Source organism: Colobus angolensis, unplaced genomic scaffold (assembly GCF_000951035.1).
Source record: "Colobus angolensis palliatus isolate OR3802 unplaced genomic scaffold, Cang.pa_1.0 Scaffold9, whole genome shotgun sequence".
NCBI lineage: Eukaryota > Metazoa > Chordata > Mammalia > Primates > Cercopithecidae > Colobus > Colobus angolensis.
In genome coordinates, this window is record NW_012122931.1 from 3,516,682 (window position 1) to 3,540,471 (window position 23,790).

General features: G+C 43.4%; 1 protein-coding gene across 3 annotated transcripts in view; it reads right to left on the reverse strand.

The window, feature by feature from the left end:
* Positions 1 to 23,790, reverse strand: part of NUP214 (nucleoporin 214kDa) — a 113,239-nt gene that overhangs the window by 10,399 nt on the left and 79,050 nt on the right. For all 3 annotated transcript variants that reach the window (XM_011931190.1, XM_011931188.1, XM_011931189.1), the window contains exons 30-32: positions 22,764 to 22,834; positions 9,249 to 9,405; positions 1,658 to 1,810 (exon numbers count right to left, since the gene is read on the reverse strand). In XM_011931190.1, coding sequence (XP_011786580.1) covers positions 1,658 to 1,810; positions 9,249 to 9,405; positions 22,764 to 22,834 — 381 coding nt within the window. The remainder of the gene's footprint in view (positions 1 to 1,657; positions 1,811 to 9,248; positions 9,406 to 22,763; positions 22,835 to 23,790) is intronic.

Sequence of the window (23,790 nt, forward strand, 5' to 3'; positions counted from 1 at the left end):
TTTAGGCTTTACACATGAGACTCCATGTATTAATTTGGGGCAGCCTTACTCCCAAGTCAGAGCCACCAATGCATCTAGTCCTGAGGTTGGATCCTTCCTCTGGAATTAGCATATTTCAGAGCATCCTACACATACGAGGGCCAAGTGTCCTGCTCACTTACCCACGGGGAGTTTGCTTTCAAAAGCTACTTGCTCAAACAGCCTACCCTGGACCCCCCGTCTTAAAAAAAATTCTTTTCACACAACTTTCTATCAACAAGGACAGGAGTGCAGACTCTCTGCAGATCTCAGAGACAGAAACAGAATGGAGAGGTAGATGACAGAAATGAAGTACATGTTTTCAGATCTAAACATATATTGTTCTTTAAAAATTTTTAGTTATAAATATATCATACATGATTATAAAAAGGCATATAGTTTATATAAATGTATACTTTAATAGTAATGCTGGGATAAAAAGTAGTGCAAATAATGTTCCTTTTCCTTGTTTACATGGGTGTCAACTATGAAAATTAATTCAGCTATGTACTTATGCTATGTGGATTGTGGATACATATATACTTCAATTAAAAATAAAGGGATCTGGGGGCCAGGAGTGGTGGCTCACACCTGTAATCCCAGCACTTTGGGAGGCCAAGGTGGGGGGATCACGAGGTCAGGAGATCGGGACCATCCTGGCTAACATGGTGAAACGCCATCTCTATTAAAAATACAAAAAATTAGCCGGGCGTGGTGGCGGGCGCCTGTAGTCCCAGCTACTCGGGAGGCTGAGGCAGGAGAATGGCATGAAGCTGGGAGGCAGAGGTTGCAGTGAGCCGAGATTGTGCCACTGCACTCCATCCTGGGCGACAGAGCCAGGCTCCATCTCAAAAAAAAAAAAAAAAAAAAAACTGATTTGTGAAAGAGGGGAAAGTAACATACAGATGAGAAATTAAACAGATAATCTGCTTTGACCCTTACAAATAATGGGCACCCCAACAAATCCATGACACCGGATGCTTTCCTGTTGATACTTTAATTATCATTTCCTTATGTGTTCCTTTACTTTGGTTGTTCTGCAGCTGTAAAATATTTACAATGTTTTCTTCCCAAGAAGACTCTGTGTTCTCTAAAGAGTTGCATTACGGCTGGGCGCAGTGGCTCACCCTGTAATCCCAGCACTTTGGGAGGCTGAGGTGGGCAGATCATGAGGTCAAGAGATGGAGACCAGCCTGGCCAACATGGTGAAACCTTGTCTCTACTAAAAATACAAAAATTAGCTGAGTATGGTGGCACATGCCTGTAATCCCAGCTACTAGGGGAGGCTGAGGCAGAAGAATTGCTTGAAACAGGGAGCCGGAGGTTGCTGTGAGCCGAGATCACACCATTGCACTCCAGCCTGGTGACAGATTTAGACTCCATCTCACAAAAAAAAAAAAAAAAAAAAAAAAAGGTTGCATTACTTGCGTTCTATGCTTTTAAACATGTTTTGGAAGACCTGGAATCATGTTAGGAATGTAGCAGATACTCAGTAAATACGAAGTGGAGGAAACAGTTAACTTCTTTACTCCAATCCTATTCTCTTGAGATAACCACCCTAGAGACGTCTCCTTCCAGATATCTACGCATAAACAAATATGCATATACAGATAACCATAACAAATAGACAGAGGAGTACCTGTTTTGTTTGGAGAGGAAAACCCAAAGCCTTGGGATGCCACACTTCCTCCTCCAGAGCTGAAAGTGCCAGTGGGTTTCTGCTCTCCAAACGACGAGCTGGCAAATCCACCAAATGTCTTGGCCCCACTGTTTCCAAATAGGTTAGAGGTATCTGAAGAGACGAAGAGATGAAGATGTGAGGGAGGTCAGAGGGAGAGAAATGTCTTTACCTGCTTCTCAGAACAAAGAAAAAAACATCAGTTGGGTGTTTGGGAAGATGGGAGTGACAAGCCGCCTAGAACCCAAGGGAGCGGAGTGACAGAGCGACAGGCACTTTCTCTCATTTTCACGCACCTTGCTGGGAAGTTTTTAATCATTCTGGCACCCAGGCTCAGGATTTCCTGGCATGATTCTACAGGCACAAAATAAAGGAGCAGTGAGAGGCCCCACTGAAGAGGCTCCTTTGCAGAGGCTCATGGCGTGCTCCCGCAGGTGTTAGGACTGCCCAGCAATGGAGGCCACGGCTCAACCCCACAGGCTGCTTTCTTCTGGAGAAAGGGTTTGCTTTGATTGGTTTCTTCACACCAAGATCAACTTCAAATTTTGTCAAACTAGGGAAATTAAAGTTAGAACAAATCCAAACCAGGCATAAGGGCTTCTAGCACTTACTTACTGCTTTTATAGTCAAGTTCAGCATGCTTATGGCTGCCCTAGCTGCTCAGAGAATGGCAGTGAAATGAGAAAAATCATGGTGCTCCTATCTTTGATCCAAGGGGATATAGGGATGGTTTGAAGAATGTGAAAGAGGCTAGCAAGACTTCCAGTTAGATTTCCTCTAAGAGGTTTAATGAAGCCCTTGACCTTTTAGATACTTATCTAGGGGGTCATTCGCCCTCTCTCAACTATGCACTGAATTCACTCCAAGAATTAAAGGAAAAAAGGAAACTACTAAAAACCAAGATGGCTGAGAATTTTTTTTCACCTGTTATAAGAAATGCAAACCTGACAGACAATAAATAGCCAAAGTCTACATACACAGAAGCTGTCACTCAAATACAGTATAGGATATGTCAGAGTTTTCAGACTTTTTTTGGTGGGGGGAGCGGGATCGGTGGGAAGGGAAGGAATAACTCACATTTCCTACCACGTCTGGACAGGTGTTTTATTAAATATATGCCCACAAGGCAGGGAGAAGCTATCCTGAAGTGGAGTGGATGCCCAAAGACACAAGGCATAAATGGGAGGCAGAGCGTATGCTCTGGGTAATCACTGGGTGGGTAATAAAGGACCAGTCTCTCCCTAAGCCAGTCAGGTGTTCACAGGGAAGGTGAAAGGAGAGGACTGGAGGAGGGGGAGCACTTAACATCATTTTCAAAGTTGAGCTGTTGGAAGGGGTGCCCCCCTCCATTAACCTGTCACCTCTTCAGGTCTCTCAACTTGTGCTCCTACAAACCGACCCTAACAGGAGAGCCAACACGGTTAATACGTCCAGATGCAATGCTCTTAATCCACAATCCAGGAAGTGAGTGGCCTCACTTTGGGACCTAGTCACCTCAAATTTCCAGGCACCAGTAATACAATATGACTTGGCCCATCACATTATGGTCACTGCCCTAGAAACACACGGCTGACAATTTGAGAGCCTGGCTAAGGACCCACATGTCGGCTATGCCAGGCATTGGCAGCTGGGTGGTTAAGAAATCCCTTTGTATCACCCTCATAACTCGGTACCACAGGATAATTTATCCCTTGACAGAGTCCCACAAAACAGCCTCCTGAGCAGTTTGACCTTCCCCTTATTGAGCTAGCACAAAGTTAAGTTTAATTCCTTCAATGGCAGTACATTTGACACTGGAGATGAAAAACAGGCTTCTCAGCCATTCCGTTTACTTGGTATTTCAAGAACAGAGGGCTGCAATTTTGCACTTTGTTAGTGCTAGCAATGCAAAATTCAAATAGCAAACAAATTCAAAGGCAAGACTGGGGTTGAATCTCCTCTTGGAGAAATTTGGTACAACCATATGAAATGAGAGGTGAAATGACTTTACTGGGATAGTGGTGGGAAGTCAGAGATCATTTAGAAGTCTTTGGGCTTTTTTTTATCTTTTTCTCTATTTAAAACTCTTTGACTTTAAAATCTTTATGGTATATCATAGTGGAACAAGCAGTGAAGTTTGCAGTCAGACCGGGGTGAGATTACCTAATAGCTGTGTGGCCCTGGGCAAGAACTTAACTAACTAAGTCCCAGTTTCCCCACACATAGAACAGGACAGCAATTCTGACTCTGCAAGGGATGCTGGGAAGATAACATGATGCACACAGGGCACTAGTGGGATATGTTGTGGACCCTCAGAAAAGGCTGTTGCCCTTCTCTGTTCCTTCAACCTCCTCCTTCCACATCTCAATCACACTTCAGCTAGTAAGACACTGAGCAGGTCAGCAGGAGATAATGAAATCCTTTTCATTTTTAAAAGATCCCAAGAATGACACCATTAAAGCTGTAATCACTCTCTTTTAGTCTCTCAAGGAGCACTGCATGTTGAGACATTTTACCATTGATTTAAACTGCTCTTAAACATAGTAGCATAAAATAATGACTGCGACTCTGTTTCTAATGTCAACAATGTGTTTCTTGGTTTTCTCCTAATGGTTCCAAAATAACACAATCTCTAGCTTTCGAAAATACGTTACCATATTCTCATATTACCAAAAGAGAATGCCTTGGCGAACAGGACAATATTTCACTATAGAAGATTCTTTTTGATTTGTAAATAAACTATCCAGTAAAAAAAAGTTTGTCTTTGCATAGCCATCTGTGACTGACACTTTAGGGGTGCCAAGTACAGGTAAGACTGGCATCTGCTCTGGGCTTCTGCCCTGCTGGCAAAACATGGATCCCCTTTGGTCTTTTATTTGGCAAAAACACTAGCATAATCCAATATGCATGCCTGAGCCAATCTGATTTAAATTATACTTAATATAAACTGGATAGTAATTAAATTTGACACAAAGAGAACCAGACCAGGCCCCATATCATCCCGCAGGTCTAAAGTCACTGAACAAGAATGCAATGCACACTCCGAAGGGGTCTCTCAAGAAGCTCTTGTCCAGGATACTTTCCAAGATGTTTTCTTCAAGAACAGTTGTAGAGAGACCCGTGAACCCACATGATCATCATCAAATGGTTTCTTCATCTCCTGACAAGACAAATGTGTCTTTCAGGACCCTAAACAGAAAGAATGTGCTGGGAATGGCCCTACACAGTGTCCTCAGGACAATACTCAAGGAGGCAACAGGTCCTTATGGGTAACAATCCACAGTGGTGGTGACTTTTAGATGACCCCATGGGTTCACAGGTTTTCTTTAGTAGAGTCTATGGGAATGACAGAGAGAAGCCCTTCTTGCAAGCTTTGAGCTTCTGGATACAGAACATGCCAACTCCAAGCACTGGTGTTCTCAGCTTGTCTCTCCTGGTCATTGTTATAGTTCTCATGATGTCTCAGGGGTACAGTGGGCAGTTTCAGGGCTAAGCAGCCCAGGGCATAAATGTCACAAAGAGAACTGCTCAAATAACTCTCTATAACGGGGTCTTTTCCATGCGTAAGTGTTGCCCAAAAAGGCATACCTGGGAGACGTTATGTAAACATGGCCCATCAGAGCTCAGGAAAAGCATCTGGACTAAATCCTGGCTATGCCACTGAATAGCTGTGCAGCTTCTGCAGTCTATATCTCCTCTTGGACCTGATTTTCCTATTAGTGAAATGGGTACAGCCACATCTAAAAGCACCGTTGTAAGAAGTGGTTAGCTCACACGCATTGAGCTTCTGGCACACAGTGGGTGATTAATAAAGGCTGGTTTCTTTCTGCTTGATGGTTTGTGTAGTGATGAAATCCAAGGGCCGCAGGATTTCCAGAGAGGGAGCAATCATGATGGGCCTGAATGACCCTCAGGCAAAGGTGCACTGCACACAGAAACAGCCTCGCATTCATCCTTAAAAGAAGGACAGGCTCAGAAGGTGGGTGCAGGGTGCCATGTGAACCTGGAGGAAGTGAGGGAGGGATGCTTGTGTGGACAGCAAGCAAACAAACTGGCCAAACCAGAAGGAACATGCTGGGGAACTGAGTACAGTCAGAAAGGTACTTTGGGTCCAGCTCAAGGAGGGCCCTGAATTCCAGTTTCAAGTTTGTTTGGACTTTATCCTATAGTCAGTGGGAAGCTGTCCAAGGGTTTTGAGTAGGAAAAGGGGCGAAATAAATGCAGTCTTAAGCCTTAGTTTGGCATGAATTTTTAGACCACAATGGAAGAGCCAGAGGGAAGGGAGAAGAAGATTGTGATGAACCAGAGGACCATGGGGAATGCCCCATAGCAAAATGGGGCGGGGAGTGAGGGGGTTGGTAGGGGGGAGGGAGAGAATGTAGAGAAAAGAAGAGGAGCAGAGGAAAAATTGTTTGAAAGGCAGAAGGAACCAGGAGAATCAGTTCATACAGTCCAGGAAAGAAGTGGTGCTCAAAGCATCAAATGATGCAGAGCCACCTAAGGAGAAAGAGGCTGTCACTGATGATTCTGCAGAAAGTATCCTGAGTACTGTGGTGAGGACAATGACTTTCCCCAGACGACTCCCAGCTCTTCCTTCTCCACTGTTCCTTCCTCTTATCCTGTACTTGGTGGCTCTCAGGGTTAAAAAAATTCCTTTCCCTTTCATTATCGAATCATACACTTAGTACCCCCAAAAACTGTTGAAATAAAATCATATACTTAGTTTTTAAAAATAATATAATGTTAAGTGTTTCCTCGACTCCTTCAAAATCACTTAAACTTCCCTTAGGCACACATGTAAATTGTTGGTTTATAGTTAACAGCCAACATTTAGAAAATGAAGACTAATGGGTTATCTGGTATCAAGAATAGTTATGTGTTTACTTTAAACCAGAATTAAAAGAATTAGCCAGTAATGTTTGACAGGCTGGGGAGTCCTGGTTTGTAGGGTTTTCTGATTTCCATGATATCAATACTCTACAATGGCTAATTTCAGGCTACCCCACACATCACCAAACGAGCAATTGGGAAGATGTGCATGGCTGGCTTTCCTGTGTCCGTCGTGCAAACCAGCTGCAGCCAGCCACTGACAAAAGGCAACTCCTTGGCAGTCAAGAGCCATGGCACTAGAGATGAGTAAATGAATGTTTATAGGGATATGACACATTTAACTTTCAACAAAATTGGCCAGTAACACAACCTCACATATGATACCTTAGCTCTGGGATAAACCCAAATTTCTAACTGTAGTGGAGCATGTTAGTAAGTGTCTATTCTGTGCCAGATTCTGTGTTTGGCATGTGACATACAGTCTAGCTGAGCTCTACATCTGTGACTTTCTCGCTCTGTGACCTCAGCATTCTGAGCTTGTTTCCTCAATGGAAAATGAAGAGCCATAAAAGGACGATGTTTTCAAAGTATGTGCTATGGAGCCTCACAGTCGTGTGGTGCCAGCCAGCTGTGTGTCTTGGAGTTCTTGACCCCTGCGTCAGCATGAACCTACTTTTGTTTTTCCTTGTCAGGATGCTACTTAAGAGTTCATTGGCAAAAACGGTTTTTGAAAACTACTAGACTTGATTTCTAAGATTCAGGATTCTAAATCCCTCCTGGCCAACTGAAACCTAAAGAACAAAAACTTCTGATTATATAATTTCACGAATTAAAAGTTATGTGTCTCTTGACAAGTAATCTTTCCTTATGTATTAGTGGAGTGGACAGTGACAACAAAATAACTAGGTTTTTGTTTGGTTTTTGAGATGGGGTCTTGCTGTGTTGCCCAGGCTAAACTAAAAAAATGACTAGTTTTTGATTTAGGAATTTAGAAGGGCAAATCAGGATAGAAAGTTTTGCTAACTGCATAGGCCTTAATATTAAGGAAACATCCGTCATGACTGCAGAACACTAGCTCATGATTTATGGAGATCTCACACAACACAACAGATGAGAGAAACTTCATGTAGAGCATATTAAATGAGAGAGGCTGAGACAAACAGGACAGGCTCCCAACTTCTAATCTCAGCCTCTGTCTGAGCAGCAGGATAATATCTACACAAACAGATTTCTTTCATTTCCAACCATGAATACACAGCTCAACAAAGAATTTTTAAGGCCGAGCACGGTGGCTCACACGTTTAATTCCAGCACTTTGGGAGGCTGAGGTGGGCAGATCACCTGAGGTCAGGATTCAAGACCAGTCTGGCCAACACGGTAAAACCCCATCTCTACTAAAAATACAAACACTAGCCAGGCTTGGTGGCTGGCGCCTGTAATCCCAGCTACTCAGGAGGCTGCGCTGGGAGAATTGCTTGAATCCGGGAGGTTGCAGTGAGCCGAGATTGTGCCACTGCACTCCAGCCTGGGCGACAAAGCAACACTGTCTCAAAAAAAAAAAAAAAAAAAAAGGTTCGGACACGGTGGCTCACGCCTGTAATCCCAGCACTTCGGGAGGCCAAGGCAGGCAGATCACAAGGTCAGGAGATCAAGACCTCCTGGCTAACACAGTGAAACCCCGTCTCTACTATAAAAAATACAAAAAATCAGCCAGGTGTGGTGGCAGGCGCCTGTAATCCCAGTTACTCGGGAGGCTGAGGCAGGAGAATGGTGTGAACCTGGGAAGCGGAGCTTGCAGTGAGCCAAGATCGCGCCACTGCACTCCAGCCTTGGTGACAGAGCGAAACTCTTGTCTCAAAAAAAAAAAAAATTTAAAAAATTAGCTAAAGAAGGCTGGGCATGGTGGCTCATCCTATAATCCCAGCACTTTGGGAGGCCGAGGCAGGCAGAGGAGTTTGAGACCAGATTGGTCAACATAGCTAAACCCTGTCTCTACCAAAAATATAAAAATCAGCTGGGCATGGTGGCGCATGCCTGTAATCCCAGCTACTTGGGAGGCTAAGCCGGGAGAATCGTTTGAACCCGGGAGGCGGAGGTTGTAGTGAGCCGAGATTGCACCATTGCACTCCAGCCTGGGCAACAAGAGTGAAACTCTGTCTCAAATAAAATAAAATAAAATAAAATAAAATAAAATAAAATAAAAAATAAAAAATTAGCTCAAGAAAGTACCAGCAGATACAGCTTCAGATGAAAATAATACAAAAATGTAAGAGGTGAGAAACAGTAAAGGCTTCCACTTTTGGATGACATCTCCCCACAGGAGCTGCATTTTAAGGAAACTTTGGAGAGTACTACCCAAACGAAAGTCGACACGCTCTCCTCCCAGCATCCTCGGCTTGCTCTGCTGCCACTCATTTATGCTTGTCTGCTTGCATTCACTTCAAGTCACTCCAATACTAAGAAACAGAACGATTTGGGCCTTGGGAGAGAAGAGGGGAGCAGCTCAATACACAGATCCTCTCCCTGTAGATCTGATGTCTTTTCATGATTATATAGCACATCTCATTAAACAACCAAAAATAAAAAAGCAAAACAGATCACACTGCTTTGGGGAAGATATTTTAAATGGGCCTTCTAGATATTTTTTTTTCTTTTTATATTTGTCACTGAAGCTTTGATAACTCCCTAAGAATGAAAATGGCATTAGGGTATCAAGGGACTGGGAAAAGTCTTCTCAACTTACTTGCAGTAGCTGTGGATCCAAAGCCCCCACTGGCCGAGCTGAACGGGTTTTTGTTGGCTGCATCCTGACTGGGTTTTCCTCCAAGGCCACTGAAGAAACCTCCCCCTCTTCCAGTGTTTCCAGACCCAAACACGCTACCACTGGAAGAGGATGATTGCTAAAAAACAAAAGGGTCAGGAAGCAAGATAGGATGAGAGGTCATCGCGAAATGGCAGGCTGCATCCGTGGGCAGGAGGTACTCACAGCTGGTACAAATGGAAAAAGCAAGAGAACTCTGATTAGGTCTGGTACAAATGCTCTAACAACCACAAAAGAAGCTAGACTCTGGACAGGGACTTCCTACCTATGAGAAATTCTCAAGCTATTCCATGTTCACAGTTCTCTGAAAACATGACTTATGGTAGGTGGGAACTTTTAATGTTTATCTGCCACGCTGCCCACACTGTCTGTTTGACACAATACCAGGGTCAGGAAAATCAAACCCACAGGAGATCCACCAAATAAAAAGTTTGAAAACATTTACAAGCTATTATGAACACCACTTATTCTGATTCCTCCAGTGTTTGGCTGAACTCATCAGCAACGGATGGTAAGTGATTTTCACTGTCTTTCTCTCGATTTGTGTGCTTTTATTTCATAATGACTTTCCCAGTGCTGCAGAAGTAAGCTTAAATTAGCTTCATTGTTGAAATGATGACCAAAGCTGAATTTGGCCCAAGTTCGCAAATCTCATGCTCAGAAGATGCTGCTAGTGCAGGGACAAATGCTGACTCGAGGCTGTGTCAGGTCCCAGACACTTAACTTCTCTGGAAGCTGGTTCTTAAAGAACAACTGGGTTACATCTGAGGGGCCATTCACATTAGTTAAGTGTCATCTCTCCGTGGCTGAGAATGCAGAATAAGATGGACTTTAGAAAGGGGCCACTGTGCACAGAAACTTGCAAGAGCAGAGTGGTGTTATCGATTCCCTCCTGTAAAATGGGGGTAATAAACTACCCCCCTCAACATGGTGACGAGTGAATTATATGAGCCAAGAAATGTAACATACTTTAGAACAGAGCCTGAAACAGACTTATATGCTCAAAAAATGGTTTTTCAGTGTTTTAACCACAATGAACAAAAAAATCAAGCACTCTGTATGTGCTGGACACATTTCTAAGTAATCATTTAATCTCTACTCGTTGAACCTCCAGGGGCCACTTCTGAAACACCCCCCACCCCCCAGGGTATCCCCTCCTTTCTACTCTGGTTTGAGCCACCTAACCCCAAGCTTTTGCCCAGACTATGCAACAACTTAGCTGGTCTTTTGCTCCCACTACGGTCTATGTCTACACAGCAGCTGGAGCACTGCTTGCAATGCAGTCACATCATTTCGCTCCTGTCTACCAATTCCAGAAGGCCCTACATGATCTGTCCCTCGTCCACTGCTCTGACATCATCTTTTATCACCCTCCCCCTCACTCAGGACAGTCACACATATCTTCTGTGCCTCAAATACAACAAGCTAATTTCTGTCTTAGTGCAACATACTTAATGTACTTCCTAGTCTCTTTTTTTTCCCCTTTAAATTTCTTAACAACAACAACAACAAAACAATACCAATTCACTACAACCATTTAAAAACTAGGAATCCAATCCAGTCCTAACAAAAAATGGCTCTGATAACTTGTAAACTGCCATGGAAAGGTAGAAAACCTAAAAATGAATGCATGCACGTGGAAGGTATCTGACTGCTTAGCTGACATCCATGCATCAGGTTGAAACACAGAAAACTGCCAGTATATGAGCATTTTGCCTGACAAAGCTCAGAAACCTCAAATGGTTCAGCTTAATTTTTAAAATGTGATTTGATAGGTTGAGGGCAGTGGCTCACACCTATAATCCCAGCACTTTGGGAGGCCAAGGCAGACGGATCACCTGAGGTCGAGAGTTCGAGACTAGACTGGCCAACATGGAGAAACCCTGTCTCTACTAAAAATACAAAATTAGCTGGGAGGCGGAGGTTGCAGTGAGGCAATATCGCGCCACTGCACTTCAGTCTGGTCAACAAGAGTGAAACTCCGTCAAAAAAAAAAAAAAAGTGATTTGATAAATAATGGCTTCCCATAAAAATGAAGTCGATCACTAACATACTTTACTGAAGTCAACATGAACTGATAGTTATTGGATCCTCATAAATGGGTGAGGGAGAATTTCATTCATTTTGAGATAAATAATAGGCTTTAAAACATAAAATTATGGACAATCTAAAAACTGTACAAAAAGCAGACAGAAGAGTATAATGAACCCTCCAGACACCCATCAGCCAGATTCAACAATGCTCAACTCATGGCCTGTCAGATTTTGTCTTTACCCCCAAGTACTTCTTATCCTTTATTACAGTGGAGCAAATCTCAGACATATCATTTCATCCACTAATTTTCCTGTATAAATCTATAAAACAAACCATCACCACATGACCATTATATCTGAAAATTTTAACAATAATGCCTTAATATAGTGTAAGAAGTTAAGGAGTGTTTAAGATCTAGACTTAACAATATTGCCAAAAAAAATCAACTTGACTCTCCTCAAGTCTCTAGACCCAACCACCACTGCAGAGGAAGTAACAGAGGGTCGAGGATGGTTATCGGGGAACCAGATCCCATTATTTCAGTGTAGGTTCTTTTCTATTTTCCCTAAGTGTCGGCTGGTCTGAGAAATAAAGGGAAAGAGTACTAAAGAGAGAAATTTTAAAGCTGGGTGTCTGGGGGAGACATCACATGTCAGCAGGTTCTGTGATTGATGTCAGCAGGTTCTGTGATGTCCCCTGAGCCGTAAAACCAGCAAGTTTTACTTATGGATTTCAAAAGGGGAGGGGTGTACGAATAGGGTCACGCTTCAAGGGCAATCAAGTATCACAAGGCAAATGGGGGCAGAGCGAGATCACAGGACCAGGGTGAAATCAGATTTGCTGATGAAGTTTCATGTCCCACTGGGCATGCATTTATCATTGATAATATCTTATCAGGAGACAGGGTTTGAGAGCAGACAACAGGTGTAAAATTTACTAGGCAGGAATTTCCTAATCCTAATAAGCCTGGGGGCACTACAGGAGACCAGGGCTTACTTCATCCCTTGTCTACAACTGTATAAGACAGACACTCCTAGAGTGGCCATTTTGGAGACCTCCCCCTAGGAATGCATTCTCCTTCTCAGGGCTGTTCCTTGCTGAGAAAAAGAATTCAGTGGTATTTCTCCTATTCGCTTTTGTGAGAAGAGAAACATGACTCTGTTCTGTCCGGCACCTCAGGTCAGTGGTTATCTCCCCTGTTCCCTGAAAATCGCAGCCGTCCTGTTCCTTTTGGATGCCCAGATTTTATATTGTTCAAACACAGATGCTCTACAAATAATTTGTGCAGATAACGCAATCATCACAGGGTCCTGGGGCGACATACATCCTCAGCTTACGAAGATGATGGGATTCAGAAATTAAAGACAGGCATAGGAAATCACAAGAGTATTGATTGGGGAAGTGATAAATGTCCATGAAATTTTCACGATTTATGTTCAGAGATTGTAGTAAAGACAGACGTAAGAAATTATAAAAGTATTAATTTGGGGAACTAATAAATGTCCATAAAATCTTCACAATTTATGTTCTTCTGTCACGGCTTCAGCAGGTCCCTCTGTTCGGGGTCCCTGACTTCCCGCAACAGATGGCGCTCACTTGCAAGCTGTGCAGTCAGCAACCAGATCATGGGAAACGCCACAGGACAAATGACCAGCTTTGTTCAACAACTGAATTACCAGGAAAAATTCAAAAAGGAGACATGAAAGGGGAACCTACAGATAAAGAGACTTAAAGAGACATAGCAAGCAATCTCAATGTGTGCCCTTTATTTGGTCCTATTCAAGAAAACAAAATGTAAAAAGAAAAAGAGACATTTATGAGACTTTTTTAGAGAGGCATTTCCTGACCATCTAACCTAAACCATCTTCCCCAATTATTATCACATCATGCTTTATTTCTTCATAGTACTTAACACTATTTGAAATTATACTGTTTTATGAAAGGATGACTCCCTCCATCTAATGGAAGCTCCATGAACACAGCCATTTTCACCTGTCCTACCCACCACGAATTCCTATATGAATGATTAAATTAATCTGAACAGACTTTGGTTTCAGCACTGGTTCTACAATTAACTAGCTAAGTATTCCATCTTAACAAAATGTTGAGTCTTCTGATTCATGAATATGGTATGTATTTTCATTTATTTAGGTTGTCATTAATTTCAACAATGTTTTATAGTATTGATTGTATAAGTTTTGCACTTCTTTTGTGAATTTATCCTACCCATTCTGTCTCTTACCCTTCCAGGATTCTGATTACACCTATGTTGGACTGCCTGATATTGTTGCATAGATAGCAGAAATGCTCTATCCATTTTTTTTTCCATGTCTCTGACCTTCATTTTAGATAATTTCTATTGATATGTCTTCGAGTTCACCGTTCTTTTGTAGTATTCACTCTGCTGTTAAGCCTAATTTTTTAAAATTTCACATACTAGATTTAAACTTCAAATACAGATAAAGACTTCTGTTTTTCTTTTCTTTTCTTTTTTTTTTTTTTTGAGACGGAGACTCGCTCTGTCGCCCAGGCTGGAGTGCAGTGGCTGGATCTCAGCTCACTGCAAGCTCCGCCTCCCGGGTTTATGCCATTCTCCTGCCTCGGCCTCCTGAGTAGCTGGGACTACAGGTGCCCGCCACCTCGCCTGGCTAGTTTTTTGTATTTTTTAGTAGAGACGGGGTTTCACCGGGTTAGCCAGGATGGTCTCAATCTCCTGACCTCGTGATCTGCCCGTCTCGGCCTCCCAAAGTGTTGGGATTACAGGCTTGAGCCACTGCGCCCAGCCCTGTTTTTCTTTTCTTTTTTTTTTTTTTGAGACAGAGTCTCGCTCTGTCACCCAGGCTGGATTGGAGTGCAGTGGCCGGATCTCAGCTCACTGCAAGCTCCGCCTCCCGGGTTCACGTCATTCTCCTGCCTCAGCCCCCCGAGTAGCTGGGACTACAGGCGCCCGCCACTTCGCCCGGCTAGTTTTTTTTTTTTGTATTTTTTAGTAGAGACGGGGTTTCACCATGGTCTCGATCTCCTGACCTTGTGATCCACCCGCCTTGGCCTCCCAAAGTGCTGGGATTACAGGTGTGAGCCACCGCGCCCAGCCTGAGTCACAGATTTAAGAAGACTGAGCTCACCTCTGGTTAGCCCAACATTGTCTCCGCTTAGGTTTCAGGTTATTGGTCTATAAGTACCTGAGGTGCAAGCCAGGAGGAAGTATCACCTTTCAAACAATAGTTACAGAAAACAGGAGAATGTAAGACCCTGTTAGTTCTTTCTACTTTTTAGTGCTGCCTTTAGTTCCTTTTTCTTTGCAAAAGTTGGGGAGGATTGGCGGGGGAGAGCTGGAGGATATGTATGCTGAATAAATTATTGTTGCACTTATAAGACTTTCAGATTCCAATGTGAGTTTTTAATCTGATTGACTGAAGCCAGGTGTGGTGGCTCATGCCTGTAATCCCAGTACTTTGGGAGGCCGAGGTGGGCGGATCACCTGAGGTCAGGAATTTGGGACCAGCCTGGCCAACATGGTGAAACTCCAACTCTACTAAAAATACAAACATTAGCCAGGTGTGACAGTGACCACCTGTAGTCACAGCTACTACTTGAGAGGCTGAGGTGGGAGAACTGACTGAACCTGGGAGGTGGAGGTTGCAGTGAGTTGAGACTGCGCTACTGCACTCCAGCCTGGGCGACAGAACAAGATTCCATCGTTAAATAAATAAATAAATTTGACTGACTGTGACAGGGTTCTCACTTTGTCACCCAGGCTGGAGTGCAGTGATGCGAACACAGCTCACTGCAGCAGCCTTGACCTCCCGGGCTCAAGTGATCCTCCCACCTCAGTCTCCTTAGTAGTTGGGACTACAGGCATGCACTGCCACGCCCAGCTAACTTGTGGGTCTTTTATTTTGTAGAGATGAGAGTTTTGCCATGTTAGTCTCAACACTCCTGAGCTCAAGCTATCTGCCCACCCTGGCCTCCCAAAGTGATAGGATCACAGGTGTGCACCACCGCACCCAGCCTTAGCATATGGTTTTCAAAGTTTATCTATATGTAGCATGAATGAGAACTATTCATTCATTCATTCGTTTGCTTGTTTGAGACGGAGTCTCTCTGTTGCCCAGGCCAGAGTGCAGTGGCATGATCTCGGCTCATTGCAACCTCCGCCTCCTGGGTTCAAGTGATTCTCCTGCCTCAGTCTCCCAAGTAGCTGGGACTACCAGCACACGTCACCATGCCCACTAATTTTTGTTTTTGGTAGAGACAGGGTTTCACCATGTTGGCCAGGATGGTCTCCATCTCTTGACCTCATGATCCACCTGCCTCAGCCTCCCAAAGTGCTGGGATTACAGGCGTGAGCCACTGTGCCCAGCCGAGAACTTCATTCTTCTTGTTTTTGTTTTGTTTTGTTTTGAGATGGAGTCTCACTCTGTCGCCCAGGCTGGAGTGCAGTGGCGAGATCTCAGCTCACTGCAAGTTCTGCCTCCCGGGTTCACGCCATTTTCCTACCTCAGCCTCCTGAGTAGCTGGGACTACAGGCGCCCGCCACCTCGCCCGGCTAGTTTCTTTTTGTATTTTTCGTAGAGATGGGGTTTCACTGTGTTAGCCAGGATGGTCTCGATCTCCTGATCTTGTGATCCGCCCGCCTTGGCCTCCCAAAGTGCTGGGATTATAGGCGTGAGCCACCGCGCCCAGCCAAGAACTTCACTCCTTTTTATGGCTGAAAAACACTCCAGTGAATGTACAGACCACATTTGTTTGTCCATTCATCTGCTGTTTGACACTTGGGTTGTTTCCCTTTTGGCTACTGTGAATAATGCTGCAGTGAACACTGATGTACAAGTATTTGTTCGAGTCCCGTTTTTCAACTGCTTTCGGCATTCTACCCCAGTGCAGAACTGCTGGGTCATATGCTAGAAGTACTATATTTAGCTTTTTGAGAAACCACCAAACTATAGTAGCTGCACAATTCTGCACAATGCTGCATTCTCACCAGCAATGTATGAGGGTTCTAATTTCTACGTATTCTTGCTAACACTGGTTATTTTTATTTTTCACTTTTTAAATGATAGCCATCCTAGTGGATGTGAAGTGGTATCTTAACTAATTGTGGTTTTGATTTTCATTTCCCTCATTAGTTTAATGCTACTTGATCACCTTTTCATGTAATTACTGGTCATTTATTTTGCTTGCCCCCATCACTGCCAACAGCTCCTTCTCCAGCCAGTATATTTTCTCAGTCTTTGGCAAGGCCTCTCTACTACCTGCTCAAACCCAGACCTGGCATCTGCCCCTAGCAGCAGCTGTGCCACAGTGCTCACACCTATGATGGGCTCCACTCTCTGGAAATCAGTTCAGCAAGGCTTTCTGCCACTCTTCAATAGTCCCATTATGACAGATTTTCCAAAGATGATCACAGCATTACTTCTAGTCCCATATGCTCTTCTAGAGCAAGAGGTGGCCTCTGTATCTCCTCTTGAACCTGGATGGGAATTTGTGAGTGCCTTGATGAAGAGGATGCAACCTAAGTGATGTTCTGTGACTTCTGAAGATAGGTCATAAAAGGTTACACAGCTTCAGCATGGCTCTTCCTCTTTCTTGGAATGTTCATCCTTGGAACCTAGCCACCATGTTGTGAGGGAGCCCAGGCTACACAGGCCAAATGTAGGTGTTCAGCTAACAGCTCCAGTTAAGGTCTGAGCCAACAGCCAAGCCAGCCACTGACAGAGTGAGCCTTCAGATGACTCCCGCCTCAAGTCTTCCCTTCTACCAGCTGAGACCACAGATACTGAGAAGACAAGCCATCCCCACTAAGTACATCGAAGTTATGACCCACAGAATCCAAGACTATAATAAATAAGTAGCTGTTGCAGGCTACTAGGTTTTGAGGCAATTTGTTATACAGTAGTAAATAATTCCAATACTGCCAGAGTAAGTGTGATTTCTATATTATCTGATTTTTTCTTGGTGTTATTATGGCAGTGAAGGTTTTCTATATCCTTTTACATCCTAGCCAGAATCTGTCTAGCATCTTTAGAGTTTTCTGAGGATACTTCTGCTACCTGCAAGGTCATTCATTTCCACAATGCCTATCATGTGCTAGACACAGTCTTTAAGCATTGGAGATGCAGCAATAAATAAAAACAATAAGGCCCCTGCCATCATAGAAAAAAACCTTGATTTCAATCTTTGGCCCTTCCAATTGCAAACATAATTTCTGTGGAGGAAGAATATGGAGTGGAAGGGGAAGTAACAATATGGAGTTTATCACAGTGATGTTTTCTATTTCTTTGGTTCAACACTGTGCTTGTCAGTTATACATGTAGCTGAATTTCCTAGCTGGATAATATTCTACTATGGGACCAGATATGGTGTCTCACACCTGTTATCTCATCAGCACTTTGGGAGGTCCAGGTTGGAGGATCACTTGGGCCAGGAGTTCCAGACCAGCCTAGGCAACATGGTGAGACCCCTTCTCTACAACAAACTGAAAAAATTAGCCACGCGCAGTGGCTCACGCCTGTAATCCCAGCACTTTGGGAGGCCGAGGTGGGCGGATCACGAGGTCAGGAGATCGAGACCATCCTGGCTAACACGGTGAAACCCCGTCTCTACTAAAAATGCAAAAAATTAGCCACGCGCAGCAGCGGGCGCCTGTAGTCCCAGCTACTCGGGAGGCTGAGGCAGGAGAATGGCGTGAACCCAGGAGGCGGAGCTTGCAGTGAGCCGAGATCGTGCCACTGCACTCCAGCCTGGGCGACTGAGCGAGACCCCATCTCAAAAAAAAAAAAAAAAAAAGGAAAAAGAAAAAATTAGTTGGGCGTGGTGGTGTATCTGTGGATCTAGTTATTCTGGAGACTGAAATAGGAAGACTGCTTGAGCCCAGGAGATCAAGGCTGCAATTACCTGTGACTGTGCCACTGCACTCCACCCTGGGTGACAGAGCGAGATCCTGTCTCAAAAAAAAAGAAGAGGGCTGGGTATAGTGTCTCATGTCTGTAATCTCAGCACTTTGGGAGGCTGAGGCAGGCAGACTGCTTAAGCCCAGGAGTTCAAGACCAGCCTTGGCAACATGTGAAACCCCGTCTCTACAAAAAAATAGAAAAAATTAGCCAGGCACAGTGTGTGTACCTGTAGTCTCAGGTACTTGGGTAGCTAAGGCAGGAGAACCACTTGAGCCTGGGAGGCGAGGGTTGCAGTGAATAGAGAGATCATATCATTGCACTCCAGCCTTGATGACAGGAGTAAAACCCTGCCTCAAAAAAAATAAAAAAGAAAAAAAATTTTATTGTGGACTAATATAAATTTACCTACCCATATGAATGTTGATAAACATTTGGGTTGCTTCTAGTTGTAAGCTATTATAACAATGTTGCTATGAATATACTTGTATCCTGATACATACGTGCACAACTTTCTTTAAAGAACAAATTTAGGCTGGGCATGGTGGCTCACGCCTGTAATCCCAGCACTTTGGGAAGTCCAGGTGGGCAGACCACCTGAGGTCAGGAGTTCAAGGTCAGCCTGGTCAACATGGCGAAACCCCGTCTCTACTAAAAATAAAAAAATTAGCTGGGCGTGTTGGTGGGTGCCTGTAATCCCAGCTACTTAGGAGGCTGAGGCAAGAGAATTGCTTGAATCTGGCAGGCAGAGGTTGCAGTGAGCCAAGACCATGCCACCGCACTCCAGCCTAGGCAATAGAGTAAGACTCTGTCTCAAAACAAAAACAAAAACAAAAAAACAAACATAGGCCAGTTATAGGAGCAGTACATTTTATTTAATTTCTCTGTGGCATTTGGCTGTATAAATATACCACAATTTATTTATCCATTCTTTAGCTCATAAGCATTTGGACTGTTTCCTGTGTTTAGCTATTAAGAATATTCTGCTGTGAACATTCTTACCCATATCTTTTGGTGAACAAAGGCACTCATTTCTGTTGGTTACATATTAAGGGTAGATTTGCTAGGCCAAGAGGGATTTTGTATATAGTTTTGATACTGCCAAATGGTTTTCCAAGGTGGTTAATATGAATTTACACTATCACTAGCAATATATGAGCCCAGTTGCTCTTCTTCCTCACCAATACTTGGTACTGTCAGCCTTTTAATTTAATTTGGGTATAGTTGTCTTTTTGAACTATAGGAAATCTTTACATATTCTGAATATAATTACACTGTTGGTTACATAGGCTACAATTTTCCTATTTAATGGCTTGTTTTACCCTAAAATTAAGAAGGCCATAATTTTAGTGAGGTCAAATTTTCCTTCTTTCCAAATAATATCTCTTAGAATTTCTTTTGTTTTCTGAGATGGAGTCTCGCTCTGTCGTCCAGGCTGCAGTCAGGTCTGCTAGATGTAAATTCTTTCAGTACTGGCTTATCGGAAAAAAAGTCTTGATTTCTATTCATGCTTTAGATATTTTTTGCTGGATTTAGAAATGCTAGGTGGCCAGTTCTGGCTTTCATGGTCATTGCTGAAAAGTCTGCTGTCAGTCTGCCTATGGCTTCCTAGAAAGATAATCTGTCTTTTCTCCAGTTGCTGTTAATATTTTATCTTTGATGTTCTGCAGTATCACTAGGACAGGTCTCAGAATCAGTTTCCTTTTATGCATTCTCGTTTGGCACTTGTTGGGCTTCTGAATCTGTGGGCTACTATTATCAAATAGTTTCGGAAGTTTCTTTCTCTCTTCTCCTTCTGGAATTCTGATTAAATGTATGTTGCATTTTCTCCCACAGGATTTTTTCTCTTCTGTGTCTTTCATTTTGCTTTCTGTGATGCATTCCAGATAACTCACCTTAACCTACCTTCTAGTTAGGTGAGCAAACTACAGCTCGGGGGCCAAATTCAGCCCTTGGGTCAGCAAACTACAGCTCAGGGGCCAAATCCAGCTCACTGCCTGTTTTTGTAAACAAAGCTTTACTGAACACAATCAAGCTCATTCGTTTACATATTGTCTACAGCTGCTTTTGCACTACAATGGCAGCATTGAGTGCTTCTGACAGAGGCAACCCATAGCCCTCAAAGCTGGAAACGTTGACTACCACATTCTGTTCTAGTGCGCCACTACTCTTTTCAGAAGGTCTCATCTGCTCCAAATATAGCCACTGAGTTTAAACGTGAGTTTAATCATTACATTTTCTTAGAAATTCTATTTGGTTCTTCTTCAAATCTGCTATGACCCTTCCTATGATTTTCTATTCCTTACTGGTATTTTCAAGTTTGTCTTTTGATTTCTTCTAAACTCTGTAAGCCCCAGCTGCTTGATAGTTTAGGTAGTCTGTGCAAAGGTAATGTCTGATGCTTATTCTGGCTCTTGCTCATAGTTCCTGGTTTCCTTGTGTGTCTCATCTAGGAACAGAAATTACTTGTAAGAGTAATTCCAAGTCTAGGTAAAGTTCCTCTCCTTCAGGGTGGGCCTGCGCTGCCTCTGCCAGACACCTGGAGGCAGCATCACCCTGGAACCATATCAGTCTAGTCATAGGCTGAAACCTGTCAACATGGAGTCCCAGCTGATTGTGGGAGGGTCTCCTTTAGACTCCCCACTTTGTGCATATCTTAGTCGGTGATTTTTGTCCCTTCACCTTAGGGGTTACTAAATAGAAAATTCACATTTTCTCAGATTAGTAAATGCTGTCAGGGCACAACTGACTCGTGGGCTCCACTTTACTTCTCTAGGTTCCCATTTTCCTTTTGGCTTGGTAAAATACCTTGTTAGTTTATTGGTGCTTTTAAAAATGGGGTTTTTATGTTTTATCTAGCATTTTTTAGCAGTTTTCAGTAGGGAACATGGTTCCCCTGAATGACTTAGTCCTCTACTACCAGAAAATGGAAATCAGAAGTTCTACTTCTCTCTTAAGAAAGATCACAGACTAGGGCAGAGCCTGTCTTCAAAGGAAAACAGAGATGATACAGAAAATTTCTTTCTGAAGATGTATAAGAAACATATATTATGCCTACCACTTTATTAACTCCTTGACGAATACAAATTCTACCTTCGGAAAGTCACAGTCCTTTCTGATAAATCAGGGTATCTTTCTTCATAAGGGTTCCTTAGGAGGTTACTATGATCTAAAATGATCTCAATGTAGCTGGTGTCTGATGTAACAGTTAATGTAACCTCTCTGGGCCTTCGGTGCACTCATCTCTTAAATGGCGATAATAATTTCACCTATCTTATGGAGGTGCTGCGATGCGTACAGGAATTAATTTGTATAAAAGACTTAAAATGATGCCTGGCACATAGATAACTGCTGGCTATGTAACATCAAATAGCTCAGTTCACCAAAAGGACTCTCCGGGCTACATGTAGCTTAGCAGACGGGACATATATGTTGCCAAACCTTCTTCCTCTTTTTTCTTTTTAAACCACCACTTAAAAATATAAAAACTGGCCAGGCACAGTGGTTCATGCCTGTAATCCCAGCACTTTGGGAGGCCATGGCGGGCGGATCACCCCGAGCTCAGGAGTTAAGAGACCAGACCAGCCTGGGCAATATGGGAAAACCCTGTCTCAACTAAAAATATAAAAAGAAAAAAAAAAAATAGCTGGGTGTGGTGGCACAAGCCTGTAGTCCCAGCTACTTGGGAGACTGAGGTGGGAGGATGACTTGAGCCTGGGAGGTGGAGGCTGCAGTCAGCCAAGATTGCACCATTGTCCTCCAGCCTGGGCAACAGAGTTAGACCCTGCCTCCAAAAAAAAAAAAATAGATATATATACACACACACACACGCATACATATAGACATACACACACACACAAACACTATTCTTAAAGAAGTTAAACAATGAACCCCAAAAAAGCCAGATGGTATATTTAGCCCTCAGACTGTAGTTTGTCAACCCTTGGCCTAACATGCAGGGGACTGATAGAAATCATGCAGTGTGGCCAGGCGTGTCAGTTCACGCCTGTAATCCCTTTGCAGGAGGATCGCTTGAGGCCAGGAGTTTGAGACCAGCCTGGCCAACACAGTGAGACTGTGTCTCTACAAAAATAAAAAATTAGCTGGGTGTTATGGCACATGCACATAATCCTAGCTACTGGGGATGCTGAGGCAGGAGGATTGCTTGAGCCCAGGAGTTTATGGCTAGAGTGAGCTGTGACTGTGCCACTGTACTACAACCTGGGCAACAGAGCAAGATCCTGTATCTAAAGAAAAAAGGAATCAGGCAATGTGCTTTCAAAATACTTTCCCAGAAGACTGTGGAAGGAGGATCAAAATTCTAGTGATCCTCCTTAATCAGAGGCTGAGACTCCTGCATCTCGAAGGCAGTTGAAAGGAGCATAGCTTAAGAACCACACATGGCTATTGGCTGGATTTAGATATACAACATGAACTGATTATATAACAGTGAAGAAAACTGAATGGGTATGATACATGTTGACATGAATGAAGACAAATGCATATTTACCTGGCCAAAGACTGTTCCACCAGTACTGGCTGCTTGACCAAACACAGAACCAGTATTACTAGACCCAAAACCTGTAAAATACAAAGAAAACAAAAATTCAATTTGGATTGGATGAGTCTTTTAAAACATTAAAGTTTTTTTTTTTTTTTTGAGGCAGAGTCTCGCTCTGTCGCCAGGCCGGAGTGCAATGGTGCAATCTTGGCTCGCTGCAACCTCTGCATCCCGGGTTCAAGCGATTCTTCTGCCTCAGCCTCCTGAGTAGCTGGGACTACAGGTGTGTGTCACCATGCCCAGCTAATTTTTGTATTTTTAGTAGAGACGGGGTTTCTCCATGTTGGCCAGGATGGTCTTGTCGCTTGTCCTCATGATCTACCCGTAGCCTTGGCCTCCCAAAGTGCTGGGATTACAGGTGTGAGCCACCACACCCAGCCTAAGTTTGTTTCTTTTTAAATGACATTCAGGTGTGCTAAGATAGCCCATAATATATCAACTTATGAATAAAATGTTTCCCCATCTAGTGTGGAGAAAATTCTGAGCAAATACTTTAAAGACCCTTTTTCATTGCTAACATTTTAAAGTAGTGTAAGTTCTAAAGCCCTGGGGAATGAATCCTCTCCTACCAAACTCCAAGTGGATGGGGGCTAAGAAAAGCTTATGCTCAGACTTTCAGTGACCAGAAATTCTTTCTAATGACTGACTTAATATTATGAATATTTCTACTCCTCAGTTTCTTCTGAATCTCAAATACCACATTCTTTCAGGGTAGCTTATCTTTCTTCCAGATGGCATAACATGGTTGAAGTGCTGAGCTCAACAGGGCCTGGGAAGATGAGGCAGAACTATTCAACAAAAGAGCTCCAGACAAGGAGTGAGAAGGCAGGAGTTTTATTCTCATTTCTTTTGGAGACAGAGTCTCGCTCTATTGCCCAGGCTGGAGTGCGGTGGCGCAATCTCGGTTCACTGCAACCTCCACCTCCCGGGTTCAAGCGATTCTCCTGCCTCAGCCTCCCAAGTAGCTGGGACTATA